The sequence below is a fragment of the Staurois parvus genome, unplaced genomic scaffold, assembly GCF_062004578.1.
Source record: "Staurois parvus isolate SC_StPar_1 unplaced genomic scaffold, SC_StPar_1.0 ptg000195l, whole genome shotgun sequence".
Taxonomy (NCBI): Eukaryota; Metazoa; Chordata; class Amphibia; order Anura; family Ranidae; genus Staurois; species Staurois parvus.
In genome coordinates, this window is record NW_028317991.1 from 12,133,419 (window position 1) to 12,147,170 (window position 13,752).

A 13,752-nucleotide genomic window follows, 5' to 3' on the forward strand; every position below is an offset into this window, starting at 1 on the left:
CCCCTAAAGTTGGTGTGTTTTTCATGATGTGATGCTTATTGTTTTCATGATGTGGGGGTTAATTATTCAAAGAACTCCCAATCACAGGATATCACTTTAACCCCTTGCCCTTCAGAGGATTTACCCCCTTCTTGACCAGGCCATTTTTTTTCAATATGGCACTGTGTTACTTTAACTGACAATTGCACGGTCATGCAACGCTGCGCCCAAATGAACTTTATGACCTTTCTTTCCCACAAATTGACCTTTCTTTCAGTGGTATTTGATCGCCTCTGGATTTTTTATTTTTTGTGCTATAAACAAAAAAAGACCAACAATTTTAAGAAAAAAACAATATTTTAGACTTTTTGCTATTAAACATGTCCAGTAAAAAATGTTAACAACCAAATTTAGTCCTAAATTTAGGCCAAAATGTATTCTGTGACATATCTTTGCTAAAAATAAATCCCAATACCTGTAAATTAATTGGTTTACGTGAAAGTTATAGCATTTACAAATTGCGGTATATATATTGGGATTTTTAAAAAATTTTTTTACAAGTAATGGCAGCGATCAGCGACTTATAGCGGGACTGTGATGGGCATTCTGATTCTGGGGGGAACTGAGTTGGTGTCACTGACATCCCCAGTGACTCCAATACAGTGATCAGTGCTAATAAAAAGCACTGACACTGGGCAGGAAGGGGTTAACATCTGGGGCGATCAAAGGGTTAACTGTGTGCTGTGTTTGTGCTTCACTGTAAGCACTCTGCTATGCAAAGCCATGCATAGCAGTGTGCAAGAGCTGACAGGGGAGAGAACTGTATTGTTTACATACGGTTCTCTCCCTCTGTCGGTAATCCTCCTTGATCAGTGGGTGTCAGCGAGTAATCACCGGCGGGAATCGGTGATTGACAGCCAAGGCCGCTAACAGCAGTATATATATGTGATTTTGCGCACCCATGCTACCCTGTAGCAGTACTACTGCTATAGGGTGGACAGGAAGCGGTTAAAGTAAGACTCCTTAAACAAAAACTATCTCTAGTTTCTTATGGCAGAGTTTCTGTAAAGTATGTAAAATGGCAGAGGTAATGTTAAAATACAATATTTACTGTATTTAAATGAACCGTAGGAGCATATGGTAAATGCCAATTATTTTATTATTTTCTAAGAAATAGGTGGTGTATGTCTTTCTATGACTTCCCTTGCTCACCTCCCAGCTTACTAGACAGAGGTGATGGTGCTGAATAATTGTTTCGTAACCAGACTGGAGTTAGAGGTATTAAACTACATAGCTGGTCAAGGAAATAGGTGCTTCACCTTTCTAGTTGTGCAGAGTGGCTGAGGTGGGTCAAAATTGGACGGAACCAAATTACAAACTCCTAAAACAGAAGTATGGCCAAAACTAAGCACAGGAGTGCACTTAGTTTGATTTCACAGAACCGCCCCAAAATTTGGAGGGGTTCCGACAGTAATGTCAGGATTCATCCAGATTCATGACTGGCAGCTGGCTCAGCCTTTCAGCATGCTGCTGGGAGCCTGGGCCAGCCCGCTCCACTGCCTAGCGCTCCGGTGAGCACTGGAGCAGCAGAGCAGAGTCCCGCTGACTTTTGAAGACTCTCCACTCTGTGCTCATTGAAGACTGAGAACTGAGGGATCATGATTGCTCAGTTCTCGATCTTAGAGCCAGCAGGGGACAGTTGCAGCGGGAACCTCCATTTCTTCCACATCTAGGTGAAGTCTCTTACACCTCTCATGTACTCGCTCACAATATGTCTCCCTACTCATTGTTATATTGCAGCCAGCATTACATGTTATTTTGTCACTTATCACTCATCATTCATTTATACTATAATGTATATCCAAATTTCTTTCCATAGTAATTTCTATCACAATTGCCCACCAACTTTGAATCTGCTTCTGGCTTGTCTCCTTGGGTTCTCGCGGAGTCATACTTCCACAGCTCCGGAGTGATACTCTTCTGACGATCACCATTTGGAAATACTGTCATATGTATTTTTAGCTGATTTGTAAGTATTAGGGTCCCTCTGGTGACTCTTGAGATTGGAACTACTTTATATATTACAAGATACCACTAGGTTGTTACATAATTGATGTTTTGCCTTGCAGATATTATACATGCATCTACTCCTGAGTGAACTAAGATTCCCGAAATACGGCGAGTTTATGGATGCAATTTTAATGTAATTATGTATTGACATCTGGATTGTATGCGGTCAATTGTATATCCAATTATGTATGAAATGCATTAATATGGATTTATTATAAATCAGCTTGTTACCATTTTATTCTCTTTCTGTAAACAATGAGAAGTTTATGCATTTATTAAAATCAATGTTGGAAACTAGTTATTTGTTGGTCGTGTGGGTTGTGTCTCGTTTAAAGTCCCAGGACAAATAAATTGGTTGTATGTATATTAAGAGATGGATGAACACCACTGGGTGCATCATGTCACATTTTATTTTTGTTTTTTATACCCTAGACCCAATGAGCATTGAAATATGGAGGACCCCATTGTAAGAGTAGATTTTGTTTAATTTCTGGAGGTGGGCTTTAAATCAAACCTGTGTGTAACGGAACCCTCCCAGTCTGCACTTGGATATTTCAGTTATAATACCGCTTCCCTGTCCGAACACCGTCCACGGACACCACCGCTGACCATACAAGAAAAGACGAGACCAGTCTTGAAATAAATCAGGAAATAGACCCCTTTATTTTAACACAAGATATATACAGTACATTCAAGGGAACAATTCTCCCCTCCCTGCATAATGACACAGGGCAGGGTAAACCACAGCTAGCAACAAGAGAAACATCAGCAGACACCCCCCATCAAGCCAATACACAAACATATACATCCCATAATAGTTTGCTCCCAAGCAAGACACACAATAGAACAATGGGAAACAACTACATGGCATTAAACAATGAACAACTCCCCACCCCACCTATACATGTCTACACAATATCAAGACATTTCACCCTGTACCCCTAACAGGCACAGGGTGACTTACACATAAGAGGGATATGGGGAGCTGAGACAGGGGTCTCCCCACCTCTCCAAAGTGAGCTGTTTTCCATGGGTCCCCCACCCAAAGTGACTCCCCTTACATATCTCCCCTTTTGGCAGGAGAATAATGGAGTAAACCCCACACGGGTGGACTCCGAAGTTAGTCTGTACTTTCAGTCCCCCAATGCCAGCACCCACACAGTTCCCCAAGCAATTGTCCCACACAAAGCATTACTCATCCAGCCAACCTCTGCCTCTCTCGTAGAACATACCCACCGCTGGGGAGAAGTACGGACTGGTACTTCTCCCTGAAGTCCTCTCAGCCGCTGGAGAGAAGACAGGGTGGCTGGGCCGACTCCATTATGCTGTTGGGGATCTAGGCTGACTGCCGAGCATCCCTGGGGTATCCAGGTGGTGACTGTAGTCTCATCCACTTGGACTTGATGGACATCCCCCAGTGTTTGCAAAGTAAGGCTGACATCCTCCTGTCCCAATGCCAGACCCTTTTCTGGGGTTGTGTCAGTGGAGACCGAAGTCCCATCTACGGACATCAACTCAAGCTGCAGTTGTGAGGTGCCAATTGCATCCTCTTCTTGTAGCTCCTGCGGTGCTGATTGTTGTGGGCAGAGGTCAACAATGTCATGCCCTGATGCCACCTCTTCTGCTGGAGGCTCGCCGGCTGGTTCCTCCTCAGCAGAAAAGTCAATCAAATCCCCAGTCTCTGGAACTGGCGTCTGGGGATAGAAGTTCACCATCTCCTGTCCGTGGAACCCAGAAGATGTTACCAGTGCTAGGCAGAGTTTAGTAATGTTTGGCCCTGTTGCCAGCTCTTCTGCTGAAGGCCCACCAGGTTGTTTTTCCTTAGCAGAGAAGTCAATCAAATCCCCAGTTTCTGGAACTGGTGTCTGGATATAGGGGTTCACCATCTCCTGTCCGTGGAACCCAGAAGATGTTACCAGTGCTGGGCAGAGTTCAGTAATGTTTGACCCTGTTGCCAGCTCTTCTGCTGGAGGCTCACCAGGTTGTTTTTCCTTAGCAGAGAAGTCTATCAAATCCCCAGTCTCTGGAACTGGTGTGTGGGGATAGGGGTTCACAATCTCCTGTCCGTGGAACCCAGAAGATGTTACCAGTGCTGGGCAGAGTTCAGCAATGTTTGGCCCTGTTGTCAGCTCTTTTGTTGGAGGCTCACCAGGTTGTTTTTCCTCAGCAGAGAAGTCTAGCAAATCCCCAGTCTCTGGAATTTCCACTGCCGATTCTTGGGCATGCTGCTGAACATGTTTTAGCAGTTGCCTGTATGCTCTTTCCAGATGCTGTTCTTTCATCAGCAGGTATTCCAAATCTGGTTCAAGCTCTGAGACCCCTGTGAGACCGAACATAGCCTCTCTGTTTTCTCGCAAGTCCTCAAGGGTAGGTTCTCCTTCATCGTCAAACACAAAATGATCTGTAAGGCTCTCCCATAGCAATCTAGGGCCACCAAAGTCATATCCCTCCGGAGAGCATTCTGTTGCACCCCCGAAATATTTCTGCTCTGTGTACCATTGCAGAGCCTGATATCGGTTGTCCAGCTCTATCTCCTGCTGGACCAACCTGTCCAACTCAGTCACCCATTGCTGCTTCGGTAGCTCTCCCAGGAATGGCATCCATAACTTCCGATGGTCCCTGGCCAGTTCCCCTGAGGTTGGATAGCACTTGTCCTTATACATACCAGCAACCTGGAGGGCTCCACTCCAAAGTACCTCCCCAATCCGCTGCCTGAGCTCCAGGTACTCATCCGCAGCAGCCCTGGGAACTCTGATGCCAGGACCATATCTCTACTGGGGTGACCGACATCTCCTTTCCTGATCTTGAATCCCGGTGGTGGTTTGGACGTGTTCACAGCTTGGAAGCACAATCCCACCGCTTGCCACCAATGTAACGGAACCGGACCCAGTCTGCACTTGGGTAGTTCTGTTATAATATCGCTTCCCCATACGAACACCGTCCACGGACACCACCGCTGACCATACAAGACTAGACAAGACCAGTCTTGCAATAAATCAGGAAATAGACCCCTTTTTTAACACAGATACAAGATATATACATTCAAGGGAACAATTCCCCCCTCCCTGCATAATGACACAGGGTGGGGTAAACCACAGCTAGCAACAAGAGACCCATCAGCAGACACCCCCCACCAAGCCAATACACAAACACATACATCCCATAATAGTTTGCTCCCAAGCAAGACACACAATAGAACAATGGGATACAACCACATGGCAATAAACAATGAACAACACCCCACCCCACCTATACATGTCTACACAATATCAGGACATTTCACCCTGTACCCTTAACAGGCACAGGGTGACTTACACATAAGAGGGAATATGGGAAGCAGAGACAGGGGTCTCCCCACCTCTCCAAAGTGAGCTGTGTTCCATGAGCCCCCCACCCAAAGTGACTCCCGTCACACTGTGTTTTGCCAATGCTGGGAAAAGTGAAGGTTCATTTACACCCCCCTGCAGAACGTAATTACCTTTCCTTTACTCCCCTATTGCTCTTTTTGTCAGCCAAAGAATATATCTTGCACTTCTGGGAATCGAAGAGCATTTAACAAACTGAATGTCAAAGTGCTTGTGCTAGGTGATTGGCCCAGTGCTGGCAAATGAGGGTGAGGAACATCCTTAGTCCTCTTTAAGGTCCAATTAGAGCAACTTGGAGCATAACATACACAGATCTACATTTCCCTGCTCCCAGTGGCTGAAAGGCATGAAACAGGAATTCAGGAAAGGTGAGTATGGGTTACGTAGGTGGGAGGCATTTAAACAAACTTGTTGTTTTGTCCTATAGGAGCAAAGGACAGGTTTACTTGAAGGTGTGCTATATAGCACTTAAAGTGGTTGTAAACCCTTACATATACCCAGTGAAGTGACTGGCCTCGGGTGATACACAGACGTTGTACCTGTTCATCTACAGCTGTCTTTCCCCTGCATCCCCATATGGAAGAAAAATATATTTGAACTATAGTTTTAAAATATTCCCAAATATTGCCATATATTGAAATGCTACAATTTTGGCCATATTCAATATTAAAAAAAAAAATTCAAATATACTGTATGTTTTTAAAAATGCAAATCTACATTTTTGGAATGCATTTACAAATATATGTAAAAATATATGTTAAAATGACTTTTATATATGTTAAAAAAATCTGAAGAATATATTTAAAAACTATATATTTTTAAAAATATATATTTTTTAAATATATTATTCAGATTTTTTGTTTATTGATTATTCTGTAATAAAAACGATTTTCAACATGCAGTATATATAAATATATTTTGAAATATATTGAATATGGCCAAATTAGTAGCATTTTAAATATATGGCAATATACTTGGGAAAAATATTTTTAAAATATATTTTTCTTCCATGTGGGTCCATTCAAAGTGCACAATTTATAAAGGATCTCTTAGCTCTGAAAAGTAGGGGGTGGGGAGCTGAGGTTACACTCTGCAGAGCTCAGTAAGGAGAGCTCTGAGAGCTGATTGGAGGGAAGAGATGATCCCCCTCCCCCTTTACACAGCACATAGGAGCAGAGTTGAGGCTGTCAATCACAGGCTGTGCCCTCCCCATCACCATTTTCTCTTGGTGTCAGGAAAACTCATCAGAAGTTACTCAAGCAGATAGCAGAGGAACAAGGCAGCAGGCAGAAATGACAATAAAAATACTAATTATCTTGTGAGCCACTGAGGTATACTGACAAATACTGTATGTGTATTAGGTCGCTGGTTAGTTTGCCCACTCTCATAAGATGTGCGTTTAATATCAATCAAATATTTTATGTAATTACCGCGCTCTAATACCAACAAAAGTGCAAAGTGTTTATGAAAGAATAAAGATATAATATATGGTGACTTATGTGAATAAATAATATGATTAAATAAAATAAATTAAAATGATGATACCATAATAACAAATCACTGAATGTGCAATATTCGTACAGATGTGCAAATGTTCCATAAATAAACCACAGAAAAATTCATGGTGGAATAAATATAAAAACTAAATACTATATAATGTGGAATCATCAACAATACTGTCCCAAGTGCAACTGTGCAAATGATATTCCAGCAAAACCAGATATACTCTCCTTCAATATAAAGATAGGTTCTTTGCAGTAATGATGTGAGCCTGTGTAGCTGCAGGGCTGTGAGGGATACTCCCTTCTTTGATTCGTTTCTTAATCCACTGCCTTTGTGTTCCTCGTATATCAGGTGAGGAGAGCTGTGGTGGATGATAGGACCGCCCCCGAGGATTCCCAATGGCTGCTCCCCATAGAATCTGTTCTGGTATGGAGAGTCCGATGTCAGTCCAGCTGAGGAGAAGGTGAGAATTCCGTCTATTTCTGTTGATGATGAATCATTTGTTGGGATGGTTGGATGAGTGGGAGATCCCTTGTTGCAGTGTTGATGTTTCCTACCTCCCCTGTGGCCAGATCTCTGCTGTTTCCTTGATTCCGATGGACAAAACGAGGCCGGTGTTGTCCCTCTATAGATCCTAATAAAGCTCCTCCAGCAGAGGAGGGAAGTGATGGTTCAGAGGCTGTAGAAGAAGCTCTAATGAGCAGTCTAGATGGACGAGGTGAGTCTTGTGTAGGTGGTGCTCCAACATCACACCTACACAAGACTCACCTCGTCCATCTAGACTGCTCATTAGAGCTTCTTCTACAGCCTCTGAACCATCACTTCCCTCCTCTGCTGGAGGAGCTTTATTAGGATCTATAGAGGGACAACACCGGCCTCGTTTTGTCCATCGGAATCAAGGAAACAGCAGAGATCCGGCAACAGGGGAGGTAGGAAACATCAACACTGCAACAAGGGATATCCCACTCATCCAACCATCCCAACAAATGATTCATCATCAACAGAAATAGACGGAATTCTCACCTTCTCCTCAGCTGGACTGACATCGGACTCTCCATACCAGAACAGATTCTATGGGGAGCAGCCATTGGGAATCCTCGGGGGCGGTCCTATCATCCACCACAGCTCTCCTCACCTGATATACGAGGAACACAAAGGCAGTGGATTAAGAAACGGATCAAAGAAAGGAGTATCCCTCACAGCCCTGCAGCTACACAGGCTCACATCATTACTGCAAAGAACCTATCTTTATATTGAAGGAGAGTATATCTGGTTTTGCTGGAATATCATTTGCACAGTTGCACTTGGGACAGTATTGTTGATGATTCCACATTATATAGTATATAGTTTTTATATTTATTCCACCATGAATTTTTCTGTGGTTTATTTATGGAACATTTGCACATCTATTTGAATATTGCACATTCAGTGATTTGTTATTATGGTATCACCATTTTAATTTATTTTATTTAATCTTATTATTTATTCACATAAGTCACCATATATTATATCTTTATTCTTTCATAAACACTTTGCACTTTTGTTGGTATTAGAGCGCGGTAATTACATAAAATATTTGATAGACCGAAATGACACCTAGTGCTCTGGACTGAGACAAATAAACACTATAGAGGGATATGCTTTGTTCCTATTTCATGTCTAAGGTTTACAACCACTTTAAGGTATCTCAAAATGACATTCAAGATTATAGCCAAAGGTCCATTTTAATTAGTTTTAGGTACACTTTAAGGCTCTGTAAATGTTGCATTTTCTTGAATCAGGGCTGTATGTATTTAAATTATGTTTTTAGCTGTTAGTGAAGATCTTAGGAACAGAGGCCAAATGACATGTTCAAGAACAAAAACATAAGGTGGGGGACAGACAGTCTCTAGCAGCAACAGAACAATTACATTTTTTAAAAGTTTGTGAGATCTAGAGCTGCCTCGAATTAAAGTTGCAGTTAAGAATGGAACATCTTCCATAAAAGTGGCATCATAAGATTACAGAATTTCATCTCTGAATGTAATCAGAGATACAGTTCAAGTCACTGCCTGTATCCCCATCTTCATTGTTTTCACAGTCAAGATTGTCCATAGCTTGGGTGTCTGTATCAAGTACACTACATAGCAGTGTGAACTGGCTTATGTTTACTGCATCTCCATTGGGATGGCTGGCTGAAATATTTGAGCTGTCCTTTGGAGATGCAACCATTGGAACACTTGTCCAAAGTTCGGCAGAGTCTCCGAGAGATACAGAATTTAAATCAATGCTAATGTGGTTTTGTTTGAGTGAGAGGTTCAAAGAATCATCAAAACCATTAGGCAAATTTGAAAGGAAGTTTCCAAAGCTACCAACAGCATCATCAGATGGGTCTTCCATGCTGCTCTCTGACAATGGGATGATTGCAGGGTGCTCGGTGTCACCTATGGACATCATGGACTGAACACTTGAGCCTTCTGATAGCTTCACTTCTGTAAGATCCTTGAGTGAACCTGATGAATGCTCTCTGGTTGGGGCTCCAGTGCTAGACAAAGTGTTGTCTTGATTTAGGGCTTCTTGTTGGTCTCCATTCTCGGCATTCAGATTATGTGAAAGGTATGGAGCACTGTCCATTATTCTTGCAGGATTCTCAAAGATGTGCTCATTCTCAAAGCTTTGTAAAAACTCCGTAGATATCATGGGGCACAGAGGCAATAACTGATCGGGTCTATGAAGAAGACTTCTTGAGTCAGGAAGAGATTCCTTAAAGGGAAATGATAGTTTTTGGTCAGTTTCTTAAAACATGCTTAACCAGTTATGAACAATGTGCAACACTGAGGTTTTATTTGCTAAAACTGCATGGTGCAAAATCTGGTGCAGCTCTGCATAGAAACCAATCAGCTTCCAGGATTTATTGTCAAAGCTTAAATGAACAAGCTGCAGTTAAAAGCTGATTGGCTCCCATGCACAGCTGCACCAGATGCTGAGTGATCCAGTTAAAGTAAATCTCCCCCTGGGTGTGTAAATTTAAAAAAAGTGTTCATATTTAACCCTTTAGTAACCCTTAGATTAACCTTATCAGGCTACATTTAGATGTGCAGCTAAAATTGATGCACCTCTAAAAAATGATCCATGATGGAATGCTTTTCAGAAGTATTTGACAGGTGGTGTTTTAACCCTATAAACGTCACACCCCTATGCGTCAACCGCGTGCATTACAAGCTGTTGCAGGACAGTTGCGGCCTGTCTCCATTCATTTGAATGGGTTGTGCTTGGCAGTGGAACCCATATGGAAGAAAAATATATTTCAAATATATTTTAAAAATATTCTTCCCAAATATATTGTCATATATATTTGAAATACTACAATTTTGGCCAAAATTAATATATTTCAAAATATATTTAAATAAATAAATATATACTGTATGTATGTGTATGTGTGTATATATATATATATATATATATATATATACACACACACACATATATATATATATACACATATATATATATATATATATATATATACAGTGGGGATCGAAAGTTTGGGCACCCCAGCTAAAAATTTGTATTAATGTGCATAAAGAAGCCAAGGAAAGATGGAAAAATCTCCAAAAGGCATCAAATTACAGATTAGACATTCTTATAATATGTCAACAAAAGTTAGATTTTATTTCCATCATTTACACTTTCAAAATAACAGAAAACAAAAAAATGGTGTCTGCAAAAGTTTGGGCACCCTGCAGAGTTAATATCTTGTACTGCCCCCTTTGGCAAGTATCACAGCTTGTAAACGCTTTTTGTAGCCAGCCAAGAGTCTTTCAATTCTTGTTTGAGGTGTCTTTGCCCATTCTTCCTTACTAAAGTCTTCCAGTTCTTTGAGATTTCTGGGCTGTCTGTCACGCACTGCTCTTTTAAGGTCTATCCATAGATTTTCAATTATGTTGAGGTCAGGAGATTGTGAAGGCCATGGCAAAACCTTCAGTTTACGCCTCTTGATGTAATCCCCCGTGGATTTCGAGGTGTGTTTAGGATCATTATCCATTTGTAGAAGCCATCCTCTCTTTAACTTCAGCTTTTTCACAGATGGCATCAAGTTACCATCCAAAATTTGCTGAAATTTTATTGAATCCATTTTTCCTTTTACTCGTGAGATGTTCCCTGTGCCACTGGCTGCAACACAACCCCAAAGCATGATTGATCCAACCCCATGCTTAACAGTTGGACAGAGGTTCTTTTCATTAAATTCTGTGCCCCTTCTTCTCCAAACGTACCTTTGCTCATTCCGGCCAAAAAGTTCAATTTTAACCTCATCGGTCCACAGAACTTGTTCCCAAAATGCATCAGGCTTGTCTATATGTTCATTTGCAAAGTTTAAACGATGATTTTTGTGGTGAGGACGTAGAAGAGGTTTTCTTCTGATGACTCTTCCATGAAGACCATATTTGTACAAGTATCTCTTTATAGTGGAATAGTGTACCACAACCCCAGTGTCTGCCAGATCTTTCTGGAGGGATCGTGCAGTCAAACGTGGGTTTTGAATTGTTTTTCTCACAATCCTGCGAGCTGTTCTGTCTGATATTTTTCTTGGTCTTCCAGATCTTGCTTTAACTTCCACTGTTCCTGATGACTGCCATTTCTTAATTACATTCCGAACAGAGGATATTGACATCTGAAAACGCTTTGCTATCTTCTTAAAGCCTTCTCTTTGTGAGCGTCAACTGTTTTCAGTTTCAGTTTTCTAGACAACTGCTTAGAAGAACCCATGGTGCTGATTGTTGGGGCAAGGTCAGATGAGTCTGGGCATTTAAAACCTTTGAGAATGACATCACCTGGTCTTCCCAGACGATGATTGAGAACAATCCATGACACTGGCAGGTCTCAGCTTGGCAAAGGGGGCAGTGCATGCTATAAATTCTGCAGGGTGCCCAATCTTTTGCAGACGCCATTTTTTTGTTTTCTGTTATTTTGAAAGTGTAAATGATGGAAATGAAATCTAACTTTTGTTGACATATTATAAGAATGTCTAATCTGTAATTGGATGCCTTTTGGAGATTTTTCCATCTTTCCTTGGCTTCTTTATGCACATTAATACAAATTTTTAGCTGGGGTGCCCAAACTTTCGATCCCCACTGTATATATATACACACATATACAGTTGCAAGAAAAAGTATGTGAACCCCTTGGGATTACGTGGAGTTTTGCATGAATTGGGCATAAAATGTGCTCTGAACGTCATCTAAGTCACAACAATAGAAGAACACAGTCTGCTGAACGTAATACTACACAAACATTAGATGTTGTCATGGTTTAATTGCACATAACATGTAAACATTCACAGTGCAGGGAGGAAAAAGTATGTGAGCCTTTGGACTTAATAACTGGTTGACCCTCCTTTGGCAGCAATAACCTCAACCAAACGTTTCCTGTAGTTGCAGATCAGACCTGCACAACGATCTGGAGTAATTTTGGACCACTCCTCTTCACAAAACTGTTTCAGTGTAGCAATATTCTTGGGATGTCTGGTGTGAATCGCTCTCTTAAGGTCATGCCACAGCATTTTAATCGGGTTGAGGTCAAGACTCTGACTGGGCCACTCAAGAAGGCGTATTCTGTGCTGTTGCAGCCATTGTTTTGTTGAATTACTTGTATGCTTTGGGTCATTGTCCTGTTGCATCACCCATCCTCTGCGGAGCTTCAGTTGGCAGACAGATGGTGGTACGTTTTCCTGCAAAATGTCTTGATAAACTCTGGAATTCATTTTCCCATCAATGACAACTATCCGTCCAGGCCCTGAGGCAGCAAAGCAGCCCCAAACCATGATGCTCCCTCCACCATGTTTTACAGTGGGGATGAGGTTTTGATGTTGGTGTGCTGTGCCTTTTTTTCTCCACACATAGTGTTGTGTGTTCTTCCCAAACAACTCAATCTTGGTTTCATCTGTCAACAGTATATTTTGCCAGTAGTGCTGTGGAACATCCAGGTGCTCTTTTGCAAACTTCAAACGTGCTGCAATATTCTTTTTGGACAGCAATGGCTTCCTCCGTGGTGTCCTCCCATGTACTCCATTCTTGTTTAATGTTTTCCTTATTGTAGATGTGTCAACAAAAATGTTAGCATGTGCCAGAGATTTCTGTAGGTCTTTAGCTGACACTCTGGGATTCTTCTTTACCTCATGCAGCATTCTACGCTGTGCTCTTGCAGTCATTTTTACAGGACGACCACGCCTAGGGAGAGTAGCAACAGTGCTAAACTTTCTCCATTTGTAGACAGTCTGTCTTACCATGGACACATGAACATCAAAGCTTTTGGAGATACTTTTGTAACCCTTTCCAGCTTCATGCAAGTCAACAATTCTTGATCGTAGGTCTTTTGAGAGCTCTTTTCTGCGAGGCATGGTTCACATCAGACAGTGCTTCTTGAAACCAGTAAACCCAAAACAGGTGTGTGTTTTTTAAGAGCAGGATAGCTGTCAGCAACACATCGAATATCATCACACTGATTGGAGTCAAAGTTGGCTCACTCCTGGTTCCAATTAGCTCTGGGAGAAGTCATTAAGCTAGGGCCTCACAGACTTTTTCCTCCCTGCACTGTGAATGTTTACATGTTATGTGCAATTAAACCATGGCAACATCTAATGTTTGTGTAGTATTATGTTCAGCAGACTGTGCTCTTCTATTGTTGTGACTTAGATGACGTTCAGAGCACATTTTATGTTAAATTCATGCAAAACTCCACGTAATCCCAAGGGGTTCACATACCTTTTCTTGCAACTGTACACATATATATATATATATATATATATATATATATATATATATATACACACATACATATATACACACACACACACACA

The 13,752-nt window shown here is 41.5% G+C and overlaps 1 protein-coding gene across 1 annotated transcript in view; it reads right to left on the reverse strand.

The window, feature by feature from the left end:
- Positions 1 to 8,622: 8,622 nt before the first annotated feature.
- Positions 8,623 to 13,752, reverse strand: part of LOC149461721 (uncharacterized) — a 31,856-nt gene continuing 26,726 nt past the window's right edge. Inside the window, exon 7 of the mRNA XM_089677984.1 lies at positions 8,623 to 9,659. Coding sequence (XP_089534110.1) covers positions 8,928 to 9,659 — 732 coding nt within the window. The 3' untranslated portion in view covers positions 8,623 to 8,927. The remainder of the gene's footprint in view (positions 9,660 to 13,752) is intronic.